This window comes from Epinephelus lanceolatus, chromosome 3, assembly GCF_041903045.1.
Source record: "Epinephelus lanceolatus isolate andai-2023 chromosome 3, ASM4190304v1, whole genome shotgun sequence".
Lineage (NCBI taxonomy): Eukaryota > Metazoa > Chordata > Actinopteri > Perciformes > Serranidae > Epinephelus > Epinephelus lanceolatus.
In genome coordinates, this window is record NC_135736.1 from 22441779 (window position 1) to 22469050 (window position 27272).

General features: G+C 39.9%; 2 protein-coding genes across 7 annotated transcripts in view; one reads left to right on the forward strand and one right to left on the reverse strand.

Moving 5' to 3' along the window:
* trip10b (thyroid hormone receptor interactor 10b) overlaps window positions 1-5535 on the forward strand; it is a 31882-nt gene extending 26347 nt beyond the window's left edge. For all 3 annotated transcript variants that reach the window (XM_033624521.2, XM_033624520.2, XM_033624522.2), the window contains 2 exons: window positions 979-1085; window positions 1181-5535. In XM_033624521.2, the coding sequence (XP_033480412.1) occupies window positions 979-1085; window positions 1181-1326 (253 nt within the window). In that variant the 3' untranslated portion in view covers window positions 1327-5535. The remainder of the gene's footprint in view (window positions 1-978; window positions 1086-1180) is intronic.
* sh2d3a (SH2 domain containing 3A) lies at window positions 5527-26932 on the reverse strand. 4 transcript variants are annotated; one of them, XM_033624516.2, is made up of 20 exons: window positions 26754-26932; window positions 26449-26540; window positions 26197-26314; window positions 24648-24677; window positions 24493-24551; window positions 24206-24363; window positions 16666-16705; window positions 16394-16510; window positions 15252-15395; window positions 14084-14376; window positions 13903-13988; window positions 13117-13236; window positions 11646-11803; window positions 11347-11544; window positions 10280-10441; window positions 9120-9235; window positions 8491-8662; window positions 8291-8402; window positions 7570-7755; window positions 5527-6327 (listed from the first exon to the last, which is right to left on the reverse strand). In XM_033624516.2, the coding sequence occupies exons 2-20, from the start codon at window positions 26536-26538 to the stop codon at window positions 6137-6139; spliced, it is 2550 nt and encodes an 849-aa protein (XP_033480407.1). In that variant the 5' UTR covers window positions 26539-26540; window positions 26754-26932; the 3' UTR covers window positions 5527-6136. The 4 variants fall into 4 exon arrangements, with proteins under 4 accessions (XP_033480407.1, XP_033480406.1, XP_078022270.1 ...); XM_033624515.2 differs by having other exon boundaries at window positions 5527-6330; window positions 26754-26931; XM_078166144.1 differs by lacking the exon at window positions 26449-26540 and having other exon boundaries at window positions 5527-6330; window positions 26754-26929.
* Between the last annotated feature and the right edge of the window lie 340 nt (window positions 26933-27272).

The following is a 27272-nucleotide window of genomic DNA, read 5'->3' on the forward strand; positions in this document are numbered from 1 at the left end:
CCTGTTAGCTTAGAATAAAGAAGCAGGAAGATTGTATACAAACCGCTACAACCTGCAAGGCGAGGGTGACCTATCTAAATTTTTCAGTGGCTCATGAGCCAAACAAGTTCAGCTTCTTTACAACTTTAGCACTCAGCTGTCTTCAATTGGGACTTCTGAAATGTTATCGGACCAAATGGATCAAATCCAGACACTGCACTGGCGAAGAAATAACACATAACATAAACCCGAGGCCCCTAGGAGCAGTGATTGGCTTTGAAACCAATTGGATCTAGTGGCAAACGGTGGAATTACACCTTCGGGGCTGTCACGGGTTGACCTTGCATTGTGAAAGAGACATCTGTAAATCAATGGAACTCAGTGGAGTTTGTGTATCCCAAAATGAGTTGTTTCACAATCAGAATTTGATCCTGGTTCAGTAACATTTCAAAAGTCAAGAAGAGCCGCACGATTAAATCATTTTATCCCCATCCAACATAGCGGGGGGCTAAACTGGAAGTTAGCTGCCCGGCCAGTGAAAGTCTCCAGTGCGCCTGCTCTATGGGCCCCAAGATGCAGAACATCTGGATGATTTTATAACTGGGAAGTTTAACTTTTTGGCTTCATGTGCCACTGAGCAACTGTCTAAGGAATTAATGGGGCCCGCCTTGAATGCTATGTCCAGTCCTCCATACATCAACGATAAGCCCCTTGTAAAACATCCTGTCGTTTTTACACTTCAGTCTGTGTATGGATCAAATCAGTTTTTGATAAGTGAGGTTTAGGCTTTGGTAAGTGGTCTTTATTTTACGCTAACCAGCTGCTGGAATTAGCTTTATTTTTGTACAGACATCAGAGTGGTGCCAGTCTTCTCATTGAATTCTCTTGGCACAAAAAGAAGTAAACCTGTCAAAGCATTTCTTTAAATGTGAGTGTGTATCGCAGAATACACTGAGTAAATGACATATCTTGATGTTGGTATTTTATTCATATCTCCAGTGTCGTAGCAGCCGACCAGTCTCAGAACATCTACACAGAGTTTGAAGACGAGTTTGACGACGTAGAAACTCCTGTTGGCCAGTGCACGGCTCTGTACACCTTTGAAGGTATGTTGATACATTCACACTCCACTTGTTCATAATTATTTCTTATTTTAGCCTTTTTATATGTGTCTTACTTTTGTGTCTGTGTTGGTGTGCAGGCAACAGTGAGGGCACAATTTCCATTTCAGAGGGAGAGCTGCTGAGTGTAATGGAGGAGGATAAGGGAGATGGATGGATGAGAGTCCTTAGAGCCAGTGGAGAAGAGGGCTATATACCTTCATCCTATGTCAAACTTGCCCCGTAACACTCACTCACACACACACACACACACACTACACACACACACACACACACACACACACACACACAAAGCTTGTGATGGAAAGCAAGTTAGGAGCCAAAGGTGAATACAAAGTCATCCGCGATAATTGGAGCTGTTCTCTACATCTTTTATCTCAGCCAGTGACGTGTATAGTGAGATGAAAGGGAGTGATTAGAAAGCTTGTTATCGAGGCTGATTGCAATATCATACAGTCCCTGTCCCTGCTTGTTGCGGAGGGAGAGGCTGTCTCTAAATGCAGACTGTCTCATTTTTATATAGATTTCAGCTCTTTTAAATATAAATTTTATGAATGTATACCTGAACCTTACCTGTCACAGCGTTAAGTGACGATTTATGTAACATATTCAGCATCATAGTAGCCTGAACGCTACGTTTCCTTATGTTCATATATATCCATTCACTTGACTTTCCCACTGCCATAATAACCTGCTGAGTCTTTTCTTTTTGGCCCTCTGCTAAAAGCTTTTTCCTGACAGAATAATGTGAGTTTTTTTATCATAGTGATGTGATGTTGTATGAATTATAACTGGATGAAAACCACTACTCTATAGAGAGTGCACAAAACACAATGTCTCTCAGTGGACTGTCATGATAAAGGAGAGGTTCACATTTTTATTGTTTGTCTTAAACAATAATGAGGTGCACATATGAATATTGACCTGGGTTTTGCACGCTGTAATCTTGTTCATACTGTCCCTGAAGAGATCCCTTTATAATGTGCTTCTAATGTTAGTGATGGGGGATAATTTCCTCAGTCCTCATTCTGGGTAAAAATGCTCTCAAGTTTTTCTGAAACTAATATGAGGCTAGGGGTGGCTAACTAGATAGACTAGCTATGGCCTCCAAATCCGAAAAAGAAAAAGTCGCTGAGGAAAACGGAGAATTTAATCACACAGGGACAGATTTGTTTGCTTTCTCCGCCAATGCTGTAAAGTTAAAGTACCACCTAATCATAAATGGCCCCCTGCAGAGTAGCCACCTTGAGGTAAAACATATAAATGAATGCTCATTTAGACCTGCAGCAACCTCTGGAGCTGAAAAATGAAGACAACGTGTCAAAGTGCCAAAAACTGCAGTTCCTTGAGGTTGACTCCAAGGGCGAGTAAATCCCCCCGAAAAACTGCCATGTTAAAATGCCCAACTTTACAGCAGAAATAAACATGTTCACAACCTGGTACAAAATGCAATTTTGCTCTCTTTCGCTAATTTCCCCGTTTTTGACAACTGTACTGAGGGTGAAGTTTTTTATAACTCACCTGTTTGCATCTTCTGAAGGCTTAAAGTTACGCAAAATTAAGGATGTGGCTGCTTTGAGCAACAGGCTGTCTGCAAGATGTCACCCCAGTCTATGAGTCAGATCTTCCGCTAGCTCCGCCACAGCTCAAACCGAGATGGCGACGGCCAAAATGACGAACTCCAGGCTTCAAACCCAGAGTTCACAACCCAATGGATGACAGTGGCTACAATCATTTTATTTAGTCTATGATTTAGACCTTTTAGTAATGTTGATAGGCTAATTAAGACTTAATAAGCTGTGTTGCCTTCATAATAAGCCTCAAATATGTTTCACGGCTAGACAGATTTTTTGTGGGGGGCAAAACTCTTTTGACAGTAAAGGTTGCCACCCCTTAACAGGACTAATCACATGATAACCTTTTTTTTTTTTTCCTTTTTTTTTAAAAAAATACAATATATTTCGTCTTTGAGTTACAGGAAAAGATGCACATTCATACTAAAAAGACTAAAACTGGAAGATATGAGCTGTTGATTTTGTCCCTTACTACCTACCTTAGAAGTGCTTTAGTAAGTGTTATTTTAATGGCCAATATGAGCTCAAAGAATAATTACAGCAAGCAGAAACTGCTTTAATGTCCACATGTGCACGTGAGTATTGTTTCAAGAAGAAATGTGAACCTAATCTGTTAATACTAAAGTGACATTTCAAAGGAAACTTGCTTTCCAATGTTGTTTTGTGACTTTAAGTCATGTTGGGTAAAAACCAAAGGTAAGGCACAGTGGCAATACTGAACAAAGTTAAAGTAAAAAAATACAGCAGTTATAATTTTATCATTCAAGACACAAATACTGTGTGAAGTGCCTGCATTTGAGGTTGCTGCTTCACAGATCACAACATAGCACTGACATCATAAAACTAACAATAATATGCGCAACTCAAAAGTGAATAACAAGCAATTATTATTTTTTCATCTTCACTTTCATATTCCAACTTTGCACAAAAGTGGCAGAGCGGTTTCAACTCTGGTCTTTAACTGGTTCTTTGATGGTTTTTATATTTCTCATACTTGTATACCGGTTTGTTTTACGCAGTTTAACCACCTGTTTTCATTTTTTGAGCCCCCAGCTCTCTGAATCTCACTCTTATAGGCCTTCTCAAATCCTATGAAACAATTGTTACCATTATTCTGAATTGAAATCCAGATGACCTGTTCGACCAAATTTCCAAAGAACTAATGACATCAGGATTCAAAGGGAGGAAATGGGAGTTTTAAGATTCAGCCCCTCACTGGATCACTGCCAAGTAGTGGACAGGAAAAAAAAAGATTAAGCACTTTTAAAATCTGCTAGGAGTGTTTAAAGACACACTACAGACACATAAAAACTCTCACTCAAAAGAAGTTTTGTCAGTCAAATAAGTAGTTAAAAATTCTTGAAATTACCAGGGTTCCCACAGTCATCAAATTCCCAGGAAATTTATAAAATTAGAAAACTTTCTCAGGTCCGGAAATGGTTTTGAATCAACAGATTGTTTGTTTTTTTTTTTTAAAAAAAAAAAAAAAGCTTTAGCTATTATTTTAAATATGTTCATAAAAATCCCCAAACATGTCTCACATTATACAAAATATGTTCCTTGAATATTAATTTAAAATCCAATGCTGCAGTGCGTGAAATGTCACTAGTATCTCCCCAATACACACAGACCAACATTGTGTCATCATCAAGGCCGTGGCCCCTATTGTTGGAAAGAAAACATGCTGTCACATGATCAGTGAAACAGGAAATGCTGAGAAATGGTCGTGTGGCAGGTCAACCAAGGCTTTCACACTGAGATTTGAGGCCATAAGATGAGTGGATATTCACTGTCAGTGTGGTAAATCGTTAAATTATGCCAATGACAGTTACTACTGATGGATAGCTAACATTAGCTTGAGTGGGAGGCTGCCACAGTACATCAGCATCAGACTTTCGTTTCCAACTAAATCTCAGTCTAGATCAAACAGACAACACTTAGCTTTACGATACCTGGTGATTCAGTCAAATATGATTGGGACATAGGTGTGCAGATAAGTACTATCTGGCTGTGGTTTTTGTGTCACTGATCCACTTGAATGGAGGAAGACTAAAGGAACATGTTGGCCTTAATTTATGAAGGTATGATGGAAGTTCAGGTTCAGGCAAGGCCGCAAAACAGTTATTAGACAAGTCCGTTAAAAAAACTGGTTGTTTTACAAGTAACAAATGCAACTCGTCAAATTTATAATCTAAACACACTTCATGTTGCATTTACATCTATATACAGGATCTTCAGTTTTCTGTCCCCCCCCCCAAAAGGGGTGTGGCCTTGGAGTTACCCGTATGTGACGGTCTGGTCTATTCGCACATGCAGCTAGATGGCAGCACGAATATCTAACGAGGGAGTTAGGTCGGCAAATGCTAACTGAGCTAACTCTGCTGAGTGGCTGATAAGTGTGTTTAATTATGTGTGGCTGTGTCGCTACATGTATATAGGCTTGTCCTCCATATTTTATAACTATTTAAATAACGTCATGGAAATGGCGTAAAATTTTATGGAAAAAGTTTTCAACGAATGTGTGGGAACCCTAAATTACTTCTTCTCCCATCACACTAATTGGACAATTGTTTTTACGTGTTTTAACCTCAGATTAAAGGAGAGTGCAGAGAAATTTCTGCACAAACATCATTCTGCACCTTCCAAGAGAAGCAACAATAGGCAAAACACATATTTGAGTGCATGGGGACTTTAAAAATATTTAATTGTGCCACATAAGGTTTACCATCTCTTTCTGTACCACTCTGTCCTGCACTAGTTTTCTCCACATTTAAGGGGTTTTATTGTATGATCCAGTTTTAAAAAGAAAAGTATGTATTTACGTGTATTGTTTGAGTCATAAAGTATAAAGAAAAAAAACATTCCTGGTCTTCTTTGTTTCTTTACAGCATCATTTATGAGAAACATTTCATGCACAAATCAAACAAATACATGTATTGTTTTAAAAACACTGAAATGAAAAACACAATTTCCACTGTGGTCCCTTACAGCAGCAGTTTATGTACAAAGGGGACTAACTCAGTTTTAATAATGTTCATGTTGGTCCTCTGGAATCTCAAGTATCAAACAACAAGTGGTGTTGACAGATAAAGCAGTGTCTGATGTCAGAAATGCACATTGAAAGAAGTAAACAGATGCTAGTTTTGGGGTAAACAATTTCAGATTCCCTGTAAAAGGAAAATGAATCCAGCGCAGCCTTCTCCACAGTAAAGGACAGCCCACACATTCCAGATATAGTTCATTCTTTTATAAGTTAACTTGTCACTTGACAAGCTTGAAAGTCTCTCGCATCTCCAAAATAACTTTTTCCTTTATGTCTGTGTGATCCTAGGGGTAAGATCTCTGCCTTGGCTACCGCAACACACCGAGACGCAACTAAAAACATTTTTACTCTCATCTTTCTTTCCTCGTGTGAAGAAAGTGTTGACTTCACCTTTCACTTAGTGAAACAGGCCCTGAGGCTCAGGTTAGAGGGTCGGGTTGTAGTGGGGTGATCTCCACGGGTTCCAGTTTATCTGAGAGTACACAAAGAATCTTGTCAAACTTCTCGTAGCGCTCCTCTCTGTCAGCCGTTGCCCCCGAATGACCCCAGAACAGCCGCAGGGCGAACTCTGTCCGGAAAGCCTCCAGCAGCTCGGGGACTGGCTCCCAGCCTGCTGTTGAAATAATATGATGGACATGAGATCAGATACCATGAGTGATGTATCTTCACATCAGTTTTTTAAGTGTAATATACTTATACTTCCTGCCAGAGCAACTGTGTCCACCTTTCAATTGTACAAACAGTTAAGTTCTCAAGTGGCGTGTATGAGTTGTTTGAGAATAAGAGAATTTATTGAATTCATCAAATTTCTTGTACTTTGAATTTTCTTTTCCATTCAAAAAACTCTAAGTGGTCCAGACCTGTCGTACAAGTCATCTATAGAAAGTCTGCCTCTCTCAACCCGCTTGACTGGAGAATACAGATCAATTAAATAAAAATAATGATAAATAATATATGAATAACTACTTTTCACTTAAATAAACTTAAGCAAATTCAAGGTACTCTATGTAGGACACACTATGTTGGTTATAGGGTCATTAGCGAAAGTGAAAGCCAACCCCATATTCTTCCTCATTTCGTGTTTCGCCTCACTGTATTTGTTTTTTTCAGTGTTGTGTCTCTTAGATGCCTGCGGCTCACAGTCTGGCACCTTTTTCTATGCACTTTTTTTTAGGAGAATCTTGCATAGTATACCTTTAACATTCTGTTCAACATGTCATTGTCTTTGGGTTGACAGTTTGAGGTCTGGCATTTTCTGTCTTGTAGCTTTTATCAGCATATTTTGGCAGGACAACTTCTACAAATCAGTTATTGTTAGGAAAATCATCCTTTTAGTATTTGGTAAAAACATTTTGTGATTGAAACGTGCCCACAAACGGAGCAGAGCAGTTCGCCTTATAGAGCTTAGCACCATTGTTTGTGGTTTGTTTATGGTTTTTTTAACAAGTGATTCATGACAAGTTTGCTCTAGGGCTACACAATATATTGATAATGTGATGTATTGTCCTAGATTTTAGGTATCCTAATATTGTAAGAGTTGTGTTTTTATGGTTTTAAATACTGCATTACACTAAAGTGATGTCATTTTCTGAACTTACCAGACTGTTCTAGACATTCTATGACTTGCTTTTACCCACTTAGTCATTACATTCACATTACTGATCAAAATTTGATTCCCTCCATATCGCCCGCCCTACTTTGTGCAGTTAAGAGTTTGGTGAATCCGTCATGGAGTATTCACAAGAACAAAACCTCACATATAGGGGAAAATATTTAGGATAAGAATACAATAATGTTCTTTCATGAGGCCCATCATCTGTCATCTGACATTACTGTACATGCATGTGCGTACCTGTGAGCAGAGAGTGTGCATGCCGCTGATAATCTTGTGCGTGCAGCGCGGCACTGCGAGCTGACTGAAGGACGTCGTAGAGAAGCTCACAGCCTCGCTCACTGTCCTCCACCGGGTCATCGCCCTCCATCGCCATCAGCAGGGGAACCAGGTGTGGCACGGCTATGGGACCGTGGACCTGAGAGTCTACAGAAAATATGCGAACTCTTTAGACTCAATGCAATACATTCATGACTTAAAAGTGGGTCACAAACCTATTTATGCAGCATTTATTTTAACCTGTCTGGAGCAACAGGTGTTTTTCCTCCCCAGAGCTTTACTTAATTAAAGAAGAAGGGTGCTTAACTTCCAAAGTATTTTATATGCCTTGGAGTACTACTGCATACAGAATGTGAAAAGGGAAGTATAAAGCCATTTTGTGGCTCCGGAGGGAACTGCAGGAAGTCTGATAAATTGTTTCAAACGATGAGACAAGATCAGTTTCAGTTTGGCTTTTCTTTCAATAAGTTTGATTTTTACATTGCAGACAAACAAGCTGACTGTGGCTCCCATAAGTTGGTCTGTATTTTGATTCTTCTTCTCTAATTTCTTATAAAAAAGGAGGCCTAAGCACTTGCAATGTAGCACACTTCTAGATTTTTATTTGTGAGTATTGCACTTTAATATGCGATAACATCTGGGTTTGACAGGTCACATCAGACAAATCTACCACATGACTCACCGTCTCCCTCATTCAGCATGTTCATGAAGGGTTTGAGATTCTTCTCAAATAAAACTGCAGTCTCTGTGTGATTCCTCCTCAGCGCTCGCCACGTCATTTCCAGTCGCATTATCTGCACATGAACACACACAAACATGCCATGAGTGTAAGAAAATTTCCACTTTGCCTTAGTTTGCATATGGCAAACATAGTGACACTACCTGTGGCATCTCCAGGGCCTTCATCACCGCTGAGAAGGAGTAGAGGTCATGGGCGTGTTCTTTCAGGGCCTGAGCCAATAAGATTACTTTATGTAAAACAGCTGCCCTCTGACTCACAGTCCCTGTGCAGCCCAGGATGTCCACTGCGACTCCCAGTGCTATTAGATGATGCCTAAAAAATGAAAGATTAATAGATCAGAGGTGTGTGGAGGCAGAGGATTAAATAAGGTGAGGGTCTCCCACCAGTGGCATCTAGCCGCCCAGATAGATACAATAAAGGTGAATGAAATTTAAAAATGACTTGTAAAAATGCAGCAACATTTCTGTCCACATCCTTCCACTTACTCTGGATAAACACAAAACTACTGTTCACCAAAGAAATAGCCCTGCTGAAAACTTAACAGCGTTTTCTGTGTATTATCCACAGTGACGAGTCTGGAAAGAGATGTCGCTGTCACATTACTTTTGTAATGCATTCTACACCACAAACTAAATTCCATTCACATGCATTGTTTGTGGTGATGTCAGCAATATCTGCATGGCTGATACCACTGGAGATAAGTGAGGAAATACGTTGGGAGTTTTTGTAATATGGATGAACCCACACTTATTAGTGTCACTGCATGTACCTTTCTAACAAATCCTGTCGTAACTGGTGTCCGTGCGGCAAAGTGACCAGCTCCAACCCTGATCCAACTCCCATAAGCCTCTTCTGCTCATCTGTCACCCCGACGATGCGTGCGACCTGCAGCACCACAAAAATGACAGATCAATGGCCAGTCAGGTTTTATATTCAGTTCATTAATGAGTGATTATTCAAGCTGCTCTCAGTTTGTGGGAATTTGGTTTGTTGACTTCATTGAATGTCATCAACCAGAATCAATATTCATTGAATTAAACTAATAAAAGGGACATTTTGAACTTAAGTGAAAGAAAGAAGTGAAAGATCCCACTATGATTCATAAAGAAAAGATTAAAAGCTGTTCATGAAATTTCTTATGACTTAAAAATACTCAAATTTATGACAGCGCCAGAGGTCTCTTAAAGGGACAGTTCACCCCAAAATCCAAAATGCATATTTTTCCTCTTACCTGTGGTGCTATTTATCAATCTAGATTGTTTGGGTGTAAGAGTCAGAGTGTTGGAGAAATCAGCCGTTGAGATGTTGGCCTTTTCACGTATGTAACACTGGAACAAGACGGCGCTCGGCTTGTGCTCAAAGCGCTAAAGAAATACATTTTAAAAACTTAACGTCTCTTTCCAGAAATTGTGTACTGGTTACTCAAAATAATCCACAGACCTTGCAGTGAGCAGTTTCGTCTTTTTACCAAACTATACCCACCAACTGTATCACAGCACAGAAGAACGTTAAAGCTCAGCCGAGGATGAAGTGACATTAACGTTTACATCTTGCTCTGTCACAAGCACGAGCCTCTCGTCCATGAGTAGATGCATACTTCTTTCTGCAGAGTTATAGGATTGGCGAGAGGAGCTCGATAGAAAGAAAGTAGTTCCTACATGAAACTGTTCACAACAAGGTCTGTGGATTATTTTGAGTAACCGCATATTTTTGATTTTGGGTTGAACTGTTCCTTTAAGGAAGTCTTAGACAGCTGGAGTACAAAACAGACCAGCACACACCCTCTGTGCAAGTTTCCGCCTATTACTTGCATTTGATTTCAACACTTGATATGCTGTTATACGTTCTGTTTTTCACTGCATTTATCAAGTGTGCAAAAACTAAAAATGAAGCACATAATGATTCTGACATTAGCCCGTGGAGAGGTACCTGACAGTCAACACTGAGCATGTGCAGAGCGGTGATTTCGGCGTTTGAGCGGTTGAAGAGCTCTTTGATTGTTAGCAGGATGCTGGGATCTAGAGGTCGGTTGTTCTCCGGCAAGAGCAGCGACTCAAACTGATCCAGCTGGAAACACGAGACTGACTCCACCTGTGATGGAGTAAGAAGGATATTACAACATTAGTGCACATCTGAGCCTCTGTGGCCTTACATACTGTAGGTGCACAGTGTTCAGCTTATTTCACAGAGTTGATCATTACTGTATTACTTTTTAAATTTGTCTTCGTGTAACATTTTTCAAACAGACAGGTCACAGGGTAAACAACATGAGGATAGTCAGGGTGCATCTGGACATGAGTTACTTACACAGCTTTCTTTTATTGTGAAGCTCAGACTGCAAGATTTGAATCCTGATCAGATCCTCTTAAATCCCCATCTTTAAAACTACAGTAAGTGATAATTTAGGATAATAACTACATTCCTGCACATGATCTCTGACACTGTTTCCAGATCACAAAAGAGGCTTGCTGCATGTTTTTGAATATTTACCACAAATCATTTATACTTAACTTTCCGTTTGAGATTAAGATCTATTTGCAGACTCTTTAAACTTGTTTGAGTTGTGCAATAAATCAGAATAAACATTCAAATTTACGGTCACATTTGAGAAGCTGAAACCACTGATTTTTTTGGTATTTTAAGAAAAGATGACTTCTTTTCTGAATATCTTTTTGTCAACTGACTCAACTGACTGACTTTAACTGTAACAATATGCAGCTTTGACAAAAATGAATGCAGACGTGACAGCTCTATCATTGATTACACACCAACAAATTCAGGAGACTGCTTTTCATATTATAAGGAAATTAAGAACACTTGGAAAAACTAACACGGTACAGCGTGTGTTTAAAAAATTAACTGCAACTATGTTCAGTCTACATGATTTGTAATATAGGAGCTAATACTTGCAAAACACTGCTGAAGTCACCTTTGTATTTACTAAAACAGAAGAAAATGTGAAATCTATAAACAAAAAACTTGTAATTTATACACACATGTGGCTTTTCAAAATGCCAGTCTTCAGCTTCCTGTGCCCCCTTCTTCTGCGGTAGCAAAGGCAGCTGTGATGATGCGTCACTCTTCTCCTGTGCCTCCAGAAAGCCAAAGGAAGTCTCTGTGAGGCGGGCGCGGCTCTGCCACTTCTCCTCTGCGCGCAGTCTGTCCACATGACCTTTCCGACGAGACTGTGGCACCTGGACACAACAGCAAGAGGACATGAACTCTCACCCTGTAAGGCCTTCCTCTGTTCCCCAATTAGAAAGAGAGATAATAGAAAAAACACGGAGTTCTTTACCTGGACGACCAGCTCATCGTAAAAAGATGAGGGGTCAACGTCCCGGTCCATGGGTGGGGGAGGGACGGCGTTTGCGAAGACGGCAGAAACCCTAAGAGGTTTAGGAGGAGCTCTCGGGTGCAGCTGACCATCTGAACCTCGCAAAGTTACACCACCACCTGCAGGGACGAGGTAGGGAGTTATGCGTCTGTGTCGGTCTCAACATTTGTAGGAGGTGCTGCTATGGTAGTTGAACCCTTAAGATGCCAACTCATTCTTAGACACAAGTTGAGTCCCAGAAAGGTTCAGGATAAAGAGTCAGATTACACAGTTAGCAGAACGTGTGAGGAGTTTGGCCCTGACGTGTGCATGCTTCTTTATGGAACATAAAGGCCATAACAGGATCTCAGAAACACTTAAAAAAACATTTCTTATAGTTAGTTTCTCAGTTACATTTTTGCTTGTTTTATTAAAATGGTACACCTCTTTAAAGGAAATTCCTCTGAAAACTCACAGCTGCCCATAAACTCGACTCGCTTAACTAAAATAACCGTCTCAGGACTTTGTCTCTATTTGACCTGTAAATGAAGCCAGATTAAATGGTTTCCAGGAAAACTTCCAATATTCTGAAATGACAGACCCTTCAAATGAAGTGTTAAACCTGATTTATGGGAGGGCGGCCGACACCTTTGATGAATGTTGATTGACAGAAGTAAAAGAGTGGTGCAGTGTTTTAAATTTATGCTTCCATGAAAGGGTTCTGTCACCCATGGTAATAGATGCATCCATCAGCAGGTTTTTTTAGTTACATCATCCTGACAGATAGGCTATCCTTCTGACAGCTGTTTGTTTTGTATATTTGTGCTATTTTGCATCCTTTTGCATTCTGTGGAATTTGGTGAAATCAGTGAGGTAACTGAAGAGGAAGAGATTTTACTACTGAGAGGACAATGGGAATGCAAGAAAAGGAGGTGGTTACTGCGTCTATTGAACCAAACAAGGGAGCTACACGGTGATTATGTTGTGGTTCAACATTTTTCAGACGCAGGGACTCATAGAACTCCGGTAAATATGTCAGAGAGGCTCACAGTGACTGCCCGCCACATTACGCGACAAAATACGACGGTGTCCGAGACTTAAAAAAAATGTCCACATGCGTGACATGAAAGCAAAATGCCGAGCAACACTTCTTTTAAGTTAAACGTACGTCATTTCTGTCGAGTACACTCATCAAAAGTGTTGAGTGCCCCACCATAAATCAGGCTTCAGTGTTTCATTTCCCAACATAAAGTTCAAAATGTTGTCAACAGAGTCCTTTTCCATGTTGCCAGGGGTAAAATTCTGGTGGACAAATACTATCAAGGTTTTCCTGCAGAATGAAATGCTAAAACCCATAAATTGTATATATTATGACAGAGCAAGGACTCCAGTCGGATATTTGTGCTGTTTAATATTCTAAATCTGACCATTAATAAACATATGAGTGTGTCACCTGGAAAGGTGGGGCGTGTGTGTCGTGGTCGGGGGCTCAGCAGGGGCTCGCTGCCCGTGCGAAACACTGGAGAGATGGGTGCGGGGCCAGTGTTCTGTGACTGAGTGTTCTGTGGGACACCTGGAGAAGTTGAGAGATAAAACAACACAGTGTCATGAGGAGGATTCTGAGTTTTCTATGTGTTCTCATGATGGTTTAGCTCTACACTTTAATACCTCCTCAAATCAATCCTGGAAAAACAATATAGGCTGACCCTGCAGGAGAAGACTACGCTGACCACAAATGTTGCTCATATTTTTGGTGTTTTACAAGAATATGAAAAACAGCATTGCAGCTCATTTATAATCAATGAGGCAACAGATCTTTTGTGGCTGTACTTAACTTGTTTAAACTTCTATACGCAGCACATTCTCTCATCTTTTTTTATCTGTGTTTCCTGAACAGTGCATATTAGCAGAGGGAAAACTAGTTTAGCTGTTTGTACAAATTGGCAAAGAAAGAAAAGGAAAATGCATCATTAAATATTCACTCCATGTCAACTGCCAGTAAATATTAGCATTTAAATACATTTATCAGTGAATTTCACGCTTCAGGGTTACGAGCTGCTTTGACAAAAATAGACCTGGCGCGTAAATATAGATAATTGGAAAGAGGAGCCCCACATGAGCCGTAAGCAAGACACTCTGCTGCATGACAGCACAGTGACAGGAATGACAGCAGTTTGTCTCCAGCAGCCACAGAAGACGTGCATCCAGTGGACAGTAGACAGACGTGTGTATAATGTACCTGTTCGCAGGTTGCTGTCAGATTGTGCAGACTGAAGTGAAGGCCTGCGTCCAACGTTCTCCAAGTTAGCAGGCTGACTTCCACTCCTGCCATGCGTAAAATAAAATTAATGAGTTTATTTATTTGCATTTTTATGCATGCAGTGTGTTTCAGCGCTACATTTTAACAGACTCCCTCCCACCTCAGCAGTGGATTGATGACCTGCAGTGTGTCATTGTGTGCAGAGCTGAAGCTGCGTCTTTTGTTGGCCTCATTGTGTCCTTCTCTCCCTGAACCTCTACTGCTGCTGCTGCTTGTAGACTCCGAGTGTTGCTCAGTGATGACACGTAGAGGAAGGGTCCGTGTGATTGGGTGAAAGATCACAGCGCCCGAGGCCTGAGAGATGGGCCGACGCCCGCCCACATAGAATCGGATCAGAGCAGGAACATTGTCAAAGCGATCCTCCTCAAACTGGAACAGCTCCCGAGAGTAGCCCTGTCACACAGATGGAGGAGCACACATAATAAATCAGGCAGAGCCTTTAAAGGAGTAGTCCAACAAAAATTTTTCAGACACTCAACTCCAAGAGACTAGAAAGGTGGCTATTATAGATGGCAGCTTGGCGAAGATCAGCTTGGGTTCATAGCAGTTACAGTGGCGACCCAAAGTCGCAGGAACATTTTTAAAAAGCATCAAAAAGTCTATTATGCTCAGTATGTTCCAAACAATCATCTCCTCATCAATTTCTGCCTCAGTTTCAGAGCTGTAAGGGGGCAGTATTACATAGAGATAGTGTATGTACAATGTGTATTTTGAGACTGTGAGTATTTGGAACGTACTACACATAATGATCAACGGCAGAAAAGTGGATTATACACCAGGTGTGATTTGAGAAGTTCTGATGTTAAAATTTTTTTTTTTAATTTGTCTTGACACTGGGTTCCTATTGGAGTCCATTATTGTAACTGCTGTGAATCAAAACTGTCTACAGCTGCCAAGCTACTGAGGTATTTGAGCAACCTACAATGGATGATTGTTTGATGTACAAGATAGAATGTTCTGCACAGAAAATGTATTTACAATCTATTTCTTTAGGATTCATTTTCCAATTATGCAACTAATTGTTTAGTCTAGAAAATGTCAAGGGGGATGAAAATGTCAGTCATCAGTCCCTAGAGCCAAAGTGACCTCTTCAAATTGCTAAAAATCAACACTAAAAAAACCCCAAAAGACTAAATTAACAGTAATATAAATAAAAAAATTCTCACATTTAAGAAGCTGAGACCAGTGAATGTTTGGCACTGTTGCTCAATTAATTAAATTAAAATTTACTGATTATCCCCCACTTGCCATACATTACATAAACACACTTTTTTGGGACGAAGGATCACTCGTATGATCTTAAAGTGCATTGGCCCATCCTTCCAATAGCAGCTCAAAACGTAGTCCCCAGGCGCGGAGCTCGAGTCTCGCACCAGGAAGTCTCCGTCCCTCTCAAACAAGGACTCTGCAGCCTGGAGAAAAGGCAGTAGGTTAAGGTGGTCAGCATTATAACCTTCATGATTGAGGATTTATTGCAAGACTGTCGTATAAGACTGCGTTGGTTTTAGCTATGTGTACCTCATGAACGGGCAACTGAGTTTTAGAAACTGGAGACACCAGCTGGTTAGCTTATCTTAGCATAAATACTAGATACAAGAGGAAACAGCAAGCCTGGCTCCATCCTTAGGGAACTAAATCTCTCTACCAGCTCCTCTTATGCTCACTAATTAATACATTATCTAATAAATGACAGGGCCCCTAACTATTTTTCAGCTGGAAGCAGTGACCTCCTTGTGTTTCTGCTGGTTGCCTAGCAACTCCAGGGTGATGGCAAGGCTTTATTTTAATCTTAAGTGAGCTTTAGAGGTGCTGGCAGATGGATTTAGTTACGTATGGATCGAACCATGCTACTTGTTTCCCCCTGTTTACAGTCTTTATGCTAAGCTAAGCTAACTGGTTGCTGGCTCCAGCTTAGTATTTAATCGTACAGACCTGAAAGTGGTATTGATCTTCTCATCTAACTCTGCACAAAAGCCAATAAGTGCATGTCCCAACTATTAGTCAATTAGTTCCTTTATGATGATACATTGCAGGACTGACTTTCGCCTGCGAAAGTGAAAGTAAAAAACCTACCCCAGATTCACTCTCATTTGGCGTTTCTCCTCTCTATATTTGCATTGTTCAGCTCTGTGTCTGCTGCTTACTGTCTGGCACCTGGTTGCTACAATTTTATAAACCCCCTACCTCTCCTGAGCGCTGTGGGGGTAATCACCCATAAACGTCACGAGCAAAGAAAATGAGAGCAAAGTAAGAAAATACAGGCACACACACTTCTACTGGGTCATAACTGATGATTGAGAGGGATTAATTCTGTATGAGTCTAGACAGTGTTTTTTAAGAAAATCCTGTATAGTATATTTTTGATATACTTTGTGTAAATACAGCAAGAATAGTATGGTCTATTGAGCACCTCTCTGCTCAGTGGTCCGTGGTACCATGCATGGCTCCTCGGGTCATCAGTGCTGAGCTTCAGCTCCTCCTCCAGCTCCTTCTTTAATGAGTCCATGTCTCTCCGACCACCAAACACCTACAAGACACACAGCAGGAGCCCAGCAGAGACTATAGTTATTCCGTGTGTTTTCTCTGCTCATATTTTCAGTGTTCGAGGATACAAAGGAAATTCTGTAGAAAGAAAGAGGCAGCTATAGTGGGCTAGAGAGGGCTGTGTGCTTAACCTCTTACCTTCAGCTGACTGAGGTATGCGCTGACAATCCTCCTCTTGCTGAAAAACAAGAGAGGAGAGGTGATTTGGAGCTACTTAACTCAACCCCAGGGAGCCACAGATGACGGTGCCATGTTTTTTCTTTGAACACGAACAGTACAAGGATGGAAGGCCACTGCCAAGGTCTGGATCTGTCATTAACACCACACAAAAACTGAGGGACTTTTAATAGCCTGCCTCTTTTCCCTCCTTCCTTCCTCCCAAAGCTTCCACCTTCCTGCCTCTGTAAACACACGGCTAACAGATGAACAGCTCAGGGAACTCACAGCAGGGCTCAACTAGATAACTCCCTGCCATCTCATGAACTGTTATCCTAGCAAGTCCACATCTATGCCTCCCTGTGTGTGTGTGTGTGTGTGTGTGTGTGTGTGAGATTGTGTGTGTGTGTGGATGGAGGTTAGCAATGTGTAACAAATCATGTGTTCAGGATTGCTGGAGGGATGTGCTCAAACAGCGGTGTGTGATGTGTACTTGTTTACCCTGCTTTGACCCTGAATACAACTATTAACATCCACTGAAGCACAACACACACACACACACACACACACACACACACACACACAACAGATTTTTAGGGAGGAAATACTGGATCTTTTACTACATAAAATCCTAAAATATGGTCTAAAAAATATCCACCACATATAAGTTTTTAACTGTGAAATGTGAAGTCACCCGAGGTTGTTAAAACCTCCAAACATCAAACTCAGACAGAATGACAAGAAGATGACCTTGGTGTCTTCAGTGGCTCTGTAGCTATGGCTGAGCTAAAACCCAAGGTTGTGTCTTCAAGTTCTGTGTTTTGTCTAGTTCTAAAGACATTTAGCCTTGAGAGGGCTGGAACAAGGCATTACTCGTGTAAAAAAAAAAAAAAAGATGTTATTAAATTAGTTGCCAATTAATTCTTTATTGATCGACTAATCTTAATTGAACAATCGTTTCAGCTCTACTCTACAATACTATCCTGCGCTTATAGTGTGTTGTGTACAGTTTACTTACTGACCTAACTAGACATGTAAAGTGTTAATGAGTATCTAGAAAAGTACTCTGTAAATAAAATGTATTATTATGATTAAAGTAATGCATTATATTGAGGTTTCAACCATGTTCATCTACCAAACAATTCAACACCACCACAAACTACAGCATCCAAAATGATCACAAATGTTAAAACAGCACCTCTTTAAAACAGTTTCAGCTACAGCTCAACATGATAACCTTCATAACATAGCATTTATTGAAGTTGTGTTGTGTCAAACCAAGTTAGGGATATTGAGGTACATGTACTTTTAGTGAGTATTTCTGTTTCCTGCTAGGCTACTTTAAACTCTACAGGCAAACACTGTACTTTTTTTCTCAACTACATTTATTTGTTCATTTACTGATTACTTTGTAGATTCAGATTAACAACATATAATATATATGCTAATATCATTAATGTATTAAAAACAAGATTAAAATAAGATAGAAAACATACGATTAGGTTAAAATCATTGATCCCCAGGGGGAAATTCACATGCTAGTCATCAGATAAAATTTGTGAGATTGGCTCTACCTTTACCAGCTTCAACATTAAAGCGATGAACACATTAATGCATCAATAATCATAATTAAATAATATAAAAGGCTATGCATTATGCTGAAATGAGCCATTCTGCAAGGTGGGTACTTTTACTTTTGGTACTTATTTTGATGCAAATACTTGTCTAAAACTTTGAATGTATGACTTTTATATGTCACAAGTATTTTTACTCAGGTATTGCGACTTTTGTGCGACTTAAAGGAATACTACACCCAGAAAATTACTATCTGTAAATCAGTCATGCCATGTGACCTTGACCTTGTGAAGAGAACTTTGTTTTTCTTACATGCCTCCACAGAAAACGGCTGACATATTGATTTATTGATTGATTGGGGACCACATTTAACAACAGCAGAACTATATCATAACATCTGTTTACAAACTCTCACACAATTCATGCAGTATAATACAAGTCTCATTTATCTAGTTGTATGCTCAGTGCTTGTCATACACTTGCATTTTCACTAAAACTATTTCAGACTAAACTTATCTGAATATATACTTCCTTCAAAGCCAAACTCCAATACTAAGGTTTTCTGGCAAAAACGCTTTTGTTTTGGAAGTACAGAGCAACAACTCGATAAACGAGACTTGGATTATACTGCAGGAGTTGTGTGAGAGATTTTGTAAGCAGATGTTGTGATATAGTTTTGCTGTTGCTAAACTGGTCCCCAATCAATCAGTAAATCAATATATTTGACATTTTCTGTGGAGGAAAGCAAGCACAACAAAGTTTTCGTCCTGAATTCAAGGTGACAGGGCATGACTAATTAATTGACAAATGGTCTTTTTTCTTTTGGTAAGTATCTTTTAACTACAAAATCTGAGTACTTCCTCCACCATTAGGTATCATTGGTGTGCCAAAGGCAACCACTGAAGCTGTATGTTCACAATTAAAAACACTAATGACAGCTACAACAGACACATAAATACACAAACATCCAGAAACATAACAGCTTTAGGGGGTTTTATGAGGTAAGAGGGTGCAACATCCTGTTTGAGGGGCGTTGGCCCAGTACACAACAGAAACACCTGTGCAATGTGCTGCAGAGCCACTTTTGAGAAATGCAACCTGACACCTCATGTTTCAAACTACTTTAATAAGCTTCATCATCTCACTGTTATTCATCTATGTAATCTGATTCCTCAAATCTAATAGCTAACGTTACTGTAATATGATTTGCTGGTCTAACTTGGAACATAAAGGCTTCAGAGTCAGTATTGTGCAACAGGTAGTTAAATAGCCACAGGTAAGTAACGAGCAAGAAACACCCAAAGCACCAATGTCGACGTTTTTGTTCTAAAAAGACTAAAAGTGGGATTTTAAACGCTTCATGTCAGATACAGTAATAAATGTTTGTAAAGCGCTGCACACCAAGTTAAATCAACTCTCAACAAACGTTGTCTAAAACCTAACTGACGTTCGTAAGTCTCGCGGTAATTAAAGTTAACCGTTGTTTTAAACCGTTGTGTTCCGGGCGGTCAGCGGTCCTACCTGTCAGTCCTCGTCACAGCTCGCTCGTCCCGGACATGTTTTACGGTTTGTGGTCCAAACTAACACCGCCAAACAACAGCTGAGGAATTGTAGTGTTCAAGCCGTCTCCGCGCCGGTCCCTCCCAGCCCCCCTTTCTCCTCTCCGACCTCCTCCCTGCGCAGTTTCGGACGAGTTCACACAAGTTCTCCCGAGCCCTCCTCCTCCCCCCCGCCCCGGGCCCCGGTGCTGAAACGCCGCTATCTGCCTGGCATTCCTCGGATACCGACACAGGCCGAGCTGACACATCACCTGGCTACAGTCAGCATTATATGGTAGGTAGCTGTACAGGGAGGCACAAGACCACAAACCCCACATGTGGTATTGATTCAGTCGCTTGTGACATGTCGATATCACTAACTTTTTATTACACATACTGAGAGTTATTGCCCAACACACACTGTTCCCAGACTAGGACTGGTTAGTCCACGAAAGCCACACCAGCTCTCACCAAATAATCTTTGAATAATCAATAATTATCTGTTAATTAAATGTGTTCATCCATTAACGTTCGTTAAAAAGGCTGCTTGTACCTGTGACAGTGGGTCAGCGCATTGATATTTACGTGTAGTGCGGTCAGGTGAGTTATTCTCCCCAGGCTCATCAGCCAATCAGAGTAGAGAGACAGAACTATTTAACTCATTGAGATCCACATGTTTGGTTTACAACCTCAGGGCCTTTTAGCATTCAGCACTTTCTGACTGGTGAATGGAGATGTGCCTGAACTTGACAGCCAGCCTCCATTTATACACTTACAGCACTTGTTATTAGTATAAGTCAATTATGTATGAAAGGAAACAACCGTTAAAGCCAGATTAAAGGGTAGGTTTGCCTAAATTACAATAACCTACAGTATTGTTCCACTTACCTCTTAATCATGAAGATAATTATGGGTTTTAAGTGCAACAAAAAAGGACATGAAAAATTAAATGGCAGAGGGCTTAGTCGGGATGTCCTAATCATGTTTTGTACCCCTGATCCCAATATCTTTTTCCCCCATTGCCTAAAGTACAGCTGTGCAGTACAAACTCTGGCTCCAGTAAAATTTTAAATATGTTTGGCAGCTGAATTGCTCTGCATTATAACTTGGCCTTTGGTATGTTTTTATATAGGTCCCTGTCCACCCTATTCCTAGCCCCCATGATACCTTACTTGAACTGAACCCGGTGATTTCCAATGGTAACAGTATGTTTACAGTACTCTGTTCTTCTTTCCAAGAGCAATTGGGAAATAAAATGTTGAACACACCACCTGTTATAGCTCAAACGGGATGATGTGATCATACCTCTGCCATCTCTGACAGCCATCTCAAAGCAACCGAGTACGCTAGCAATTAGCTTACCTTGTTCCGTAAAAATATTGTTAACTTTAACATGGCCTGAGCTAGCTAAAGGTAAACATCTGCTCCTTCTAAAGATGATTTATGATGACTTATTAAGAGATACTAACACATTCAGCAAACACTTAACATAATTCAGTATTAATAATTGTAGCTCCATGTAAAGTGAATAAATGTGATATTTCCCAGCTAATCCTCCACTCATCTGTGTTAATGACGCAGTTTACATGCTTTTTTTTTATAACTTCTGATATATTAAAAACTGAGTGAAACATTTAGCTGAATTTAGTAGCAGACTTTAGTAATAGTAATATAAAGTAGTAGCCTAATAAAAGAAATAACTTTTGGCATTCATTTTTTTATATGATATAAAGGAAGTACAGTAAATCAGTAACACATTCTCAGCCCTAATGACTAAATACATATTTCAAGGTAAGTTGCGGAGTTAATTTTATACAAGCAATCTTCTAATGTAGGTTCAGAATGAAGTCAGATGGGGAAAGACAGGGATATTATGTACTGACGTTGAGTGACGGACCTGTCAGTCTAGGTGTCATTCTCCTCTGCAAATTCTGATTTAAAACTTTTTTGCTATGTCTCGTGAAACTCTTGTGGTTTTATTTCTCATATCAATGGTACCTTTGGCAACAGGAACGATCCCTTTTTGTTCTGGTTACATGTTCAACACACAGTTGCTGAAGACAAAAAATTATCTTAGACATTTTAGAAAATGCTAAGTTAACATTAGTTAAATATTTGTTGAAAAATAAATCAGTATTTGCTAAACTAAAATGAACCAGCGTTGGCAGTTAACCACCAAGAGTAGCCACTGGGACTAACCACAGACAGTCTATGGGACCAACTACTGCTACTTCCGCTATCTCACTGGAAGTTGTGCCCATAATCATTTCTACAGTAGTGCCCTCAGGAATAAAGTTGATAGTATTTCATACACCTCATACACATTATTTAATGAAATGTTTGACAGAACATTGTGTAAGTAAATTGTTAAGCAAAATACCAAATATTACCTTGTTCTAGCATCTTCTGAGGATTCACAGTAAACTAATATCCAGTATTGGGGAGTAGTTAACTACATGTAGTTTAATTACCAGTTTAACTATAATTTGCTGTAGGCCTAGTTGGGTGGCAGTGTGACTACATTCAAATCTCAATATCTTTGGGTCATGTAGTTATCTGGTTAATTTCGAACTACATATTCATAGTAGTCCAAGTGTCATTATGTTTTTTGCCATACAACATGGCACAATGCCACAGCTCATCGGCCACAGTTGTCATTCAGTGACAATCACCTGCTATTTGACTAATATCAGAGACCACTGGTAAACCAAGATGACCCACATTTTGATTCATTTCCTGTATCTGTCATGTGGGTTTTGCCACTGCCCTGCCGCTTTAGGAGACAAGTAGCAGCCCTGAGTCCATTCATTTCAATGGGAAAAGTGCGTGTGAGTACAGATTTTGATCGTTTCCTTCACCCCATTGTCACTGAGGTAAATATGGGACCCATTTTTCACAAGCCCCACCTTTCCTTAACATTCTAACATGGAAATGGCATTTATTTCAAATAGACAAATCAGGAGAAAATTTACTTTGTGTGAGACATGTCTGTGTTTTAACAACATACTTAAGATCAAGCAACAACTGATGTGATCTTACACTCCGTTGATGTCAGACATTAAGCTAGCAGATAAAAATGAGCGGCAAAGTAAGGACCAAACACTTAATTTGTACTGCATATAGTGTTGTGTTAGTTTAACTCAGATTTCATCCATCCATACAACATTTACATCACTTTCAAACAAAGTGGGGTCATTCCAGGGAGAGATGACCACACCTGGTAAGGAGACTGGAATTGTTTCGTACCATTGGCACAGCTTGTAATGCATTATCCTCTGTTATAGAGTGTCTTTGCTATCACATCTGGTCTGCGACCAAGATGTTTGTAATGGAATTTAATTTCTCCAGAAATTTAGCATATTCATGATTCCACCCCAACAGCTGCTCCTTATTCTCTTCTTAAAACACAACCTCGGACTGCCTAGATGAGGATTTGCCTACCCTAGTCCCTTAATCAAACATACCTTCAGTTTACTCAGTGTCAGTACAGTTGTAGCTCCATGTAACAATATGATATTTCAGATTGTGATAACCTCCTGTGAAGTAGTTTGGATGTAGTTTAACTACTTTTGGAAACTAGTTTAACGTTGACAAGCTAAACATTTTGAGAGCAGTTAAGATAACAACCTTTCACTGTGAAGTAGCTCGTAGTTCTACTGTAGTTTCCCCAACACTGCCAATATCTTTAGGTTTTGCCATGTTAGTAAGACAAAAGAAGATAAGAAGTGGAGCATTGTTTCTGGAAAGACAAGTTTCTGCTGAGGCAATGAAATGTAAAGTTTTAGTGCTTTCAGGATCATAAACTGAATTTCATTCACTCCCATTTCATTGTGGAGGCAGCAGAAATCTGAGGTTTGGATATCTCCAAACTCGATAACACACAGAACCGAAACTATCTGCATGCTTTAATGGTGCTGCTGAAAGTACTTTAGTGGTAATGCTGAAAGTGAACCTGCATCAAACAGTCTTCTTTTAAGGGCTCGGACCTCAAGATTAACAGCTTTCAAAGACACACTCGTCTTTGTCACTGAGTCCTTGACTTCTCACTGGAGGGGAAGTGAGACCAAAATATCAAAGTCCCAAGGTGTGTTGTTTACTATGTTAGTCATCAAAAAGCAGCTGGTCTTCTGGTTGCTGAAAGTAATTAAAGTAAAGACAATGATTTTATTTTATTTCCCTGAAGGATTTTCATTCATGTTGTCTTTTCAGCCTGTCGCCCAATTATTGAAGACACAGATTTCACCTTACAAACTTTGACATACATTTTATGGCGCACTGGTTAATTATTAGCCAACCTGGAGAAAGTAGATTACACACACACACAAACACGCATGCAGTCGTGTTCTTTCACACACACAGACACATACACACACACACACACACACACCACACACTGGAGGTCATCTTACCTGCGTTTGGTGTCCTGACAGTGCTCCACCTCACTGATAGTGTTGTCCTCGTTCAGGGGGCGTAGCTGGGAGCAGGAGGCGGAAAGGCGGTGCTTTTTATCAGAACGCTGGAGGCGTGGCAGGACACTATTACGGAACAGATCCTTCCTCGGCTTCACCTGCAGGAAATGGTATAGTGTGCATCCTGGAAATGCTAATTGCATTATCTTGTAAAAAAGGGGCTGGAGGTGTTACAGGTGATGACTGCTGTTTTGTGATGCTATGTAGCGTTAACATAGTGGTCTCACCAGATCCATAGACGATCCTAGGGAGTACTTTCGGCTCACCCTGCGCACCACTTTAACACCTAGGTGGACAAAAGAACATTTTAAAGGAATAGCTTGTCATGTCAGAAATATGCGTACCTGCTGTCATAAAAAGTAAAAGAAGAGAAGATCCTTACCACTCTCATGTTTGTCCGGTAAATATGAAACTGAAACAAACACGATATAACATCTTTATTAGTAAACTTTAGAAGTGGTGGTAGTTTTTGTTACCTTTGCTAGCTTTTCTACCTGTTTCCAGTCACACAGCTATAAGCATATTTTCTATGTTGAACTATTCCTTTCATTGGTGTGCATGGATAAGCATATACAACATACTTTAAGTTGTGACATCATCATGTATACTCTCTAGATGTTCATATTTAACTTCTTCAACTTCTTCAAATTACACAGAGCAGGAACAAGCCATTAAACACCCCAATACATTTTGATATATAGTGTTTTGACTTGATAAACAGTTGTGCATATAGCATGAATGATTTCAACAGATACTGCTCTCTGCAAGTTGAGAAGGATAATTAAAAGATAAGTTTAATTTTAGGCTTGTTTCATAACACAGATTTGAACATATCAACATTTAAGTAATCAAATATCCAAGATGAGTATGTAATCCATATCTGCTGCAAATAAAAGGTAAAAATTAAGTGCAAATAATACTCACAGTCTGCACTTAAACCTTAAGCGTAATGAGTCTAAGTTATCTGTGTGTTTGATGCCATGTGTGAGCATGTTCACATGTCATACTGTGTCACTGTGAGCAATTCACTAGCACTGGATGACACGACTGAAATCTATATCAAAATATTAATAAATACAATTTTCCATTATTAATATGGTTGTATATAGAACCAAAATGCTTTTTTAGTTTCCGAGTGAAATGTGTGTGTGACACTTAGCATGTTCATGTTTCAAGTAGGCCTACCGAAAGCTTATATTGAATGTCTGGACAGATTCATAAACCTCCTTACTCATTTTTTGTTTGTGTTTCACATAAAAATTGCCAATTTTAGACTATTTAATTTAAGAAAAGTTTTACATCAGCAACCCTCTGAGGCTATGGAGGAGCTAAATGCTAACATCAGCATGCTAACAATGACAGTGTAAACACGCGGATGTCAAGCAGGTCTAATATTTACCATGTTCACCTTAGTTTGCTTATTAGCAGTAAAAACAAAGCACAGACTGATGGGACTGACATTAGTTTTGTAGTTTTGCAGTTATGTAGTCATAAGGGAAATAATTGGACAAAGTTTTGACTTCATGATGAAACTAAAATTATTGTATCATTCTGAAACAAAGCAGTGGACCAACCAGTTGTCATTCATAGATAGCTGCTGCTGTTGTTGAAAAAAATGCTTATATTTCTAAAAGTAAGGAATCAAAATAAGTATTGTTTTGGTATCTGTACCGAAATTCAGATATTGTGGTGGTGCTGGACTAAAAAAAGTTACGATAGGATTACAGATAGATCCCAGGCCGAGATATAAATATGTATCACAACATCGAAATATATGAGGTTAGTCGCAACTTTGTAGGGCTTGGATACAAAACAATACGTTTCCACTTAATAAACATTTAATCATAACATTTCTTGAAACAGTTTGAATATCGATATTGTTGTCCAGCTCTTGTGTGCATGTGTGCTCGCATGTAGCCAGTGAGTGTCACCAGAGTGTGGATCCAGTGTCTGTCGGTGTCTTGAAAGCTGATTGAGGATGGTTTCTCTGTGTGTTGCATCCTCTATTCCTGCATCCTTCAGCTCTCCATCCGTTACACTCAACAAACCCTGGACAGAAAAACACAGGGAGGGGTAGAAAAGGAACAAAGAGTAATTGAGGGTTATGATAATTGACACAGAGAACAAAAGAAAGAAAGAGATATCAACAAGCACATGCAGATGCATTTCATATATTAACATACCTCCAGACCATAATATTCACTCTCTAGTGTCTTAGTGTACTGGGGCAGGCCGATTTGTCTCAGCCACCAGGCGATGGAGCGATTATTCATGTCTGAACAGCAAAGCAGAGACGATACTGATTACATACCAACACACATGCACACACACATGCTTGTACATGTTTTTTCTTAACGAGTTCCTGAGAAAACTACTAATGGAAAAGTAGTGTGACATCAGCTTACTTTTAGAAATCAACCACCCAGAGTCACAAGCAGAGAGCTCTTGTGTTGTTTGCCTTGCAGCAGCTACAGTATGTAACACCTACCTGTTTGCAGGGTCCACCGAGGCACTCTGGGATTTTACTTCTCTCCTTCTCCTTGTAATATTTCTATCTCATAATGCCTCTTTCTTTTGTCACTTTCCCCCTTTTTTCCTTCCTTCTTAGTAGCTGCTTTCATCAGAGTTGTAACCTCTGTCATTAAATCTGTCTCTTACTTTCTATTTGTGGTAACAGTGGAAGCCCGCTCCCCCTCAAACCTGCAGGGTCTCTCAAAAAGCCAATCAGATTGTACTGTGGGAACACAGTACCCCACAGAAAACAGCAAATCACAGCATAGGAATTAGCATGAGCTCTCAGGAGGTGGAGAGCGCAGGCTGGGGCATGTCCTGAGAGAAAGATAGAGTTCTGAAAAACAAGAAGGGGGGATATAAAAATGTGAGACTGTTAGGCAGCTGTCAACATGTCAAGTCAGAGACAGACATGCATGCACGTTGGTGTGTCTTGTAGCTTGTCTGTCCAGGCAGTATGTTAGGAAATAAAGTATCTGCAGAAAAGATGGTCATG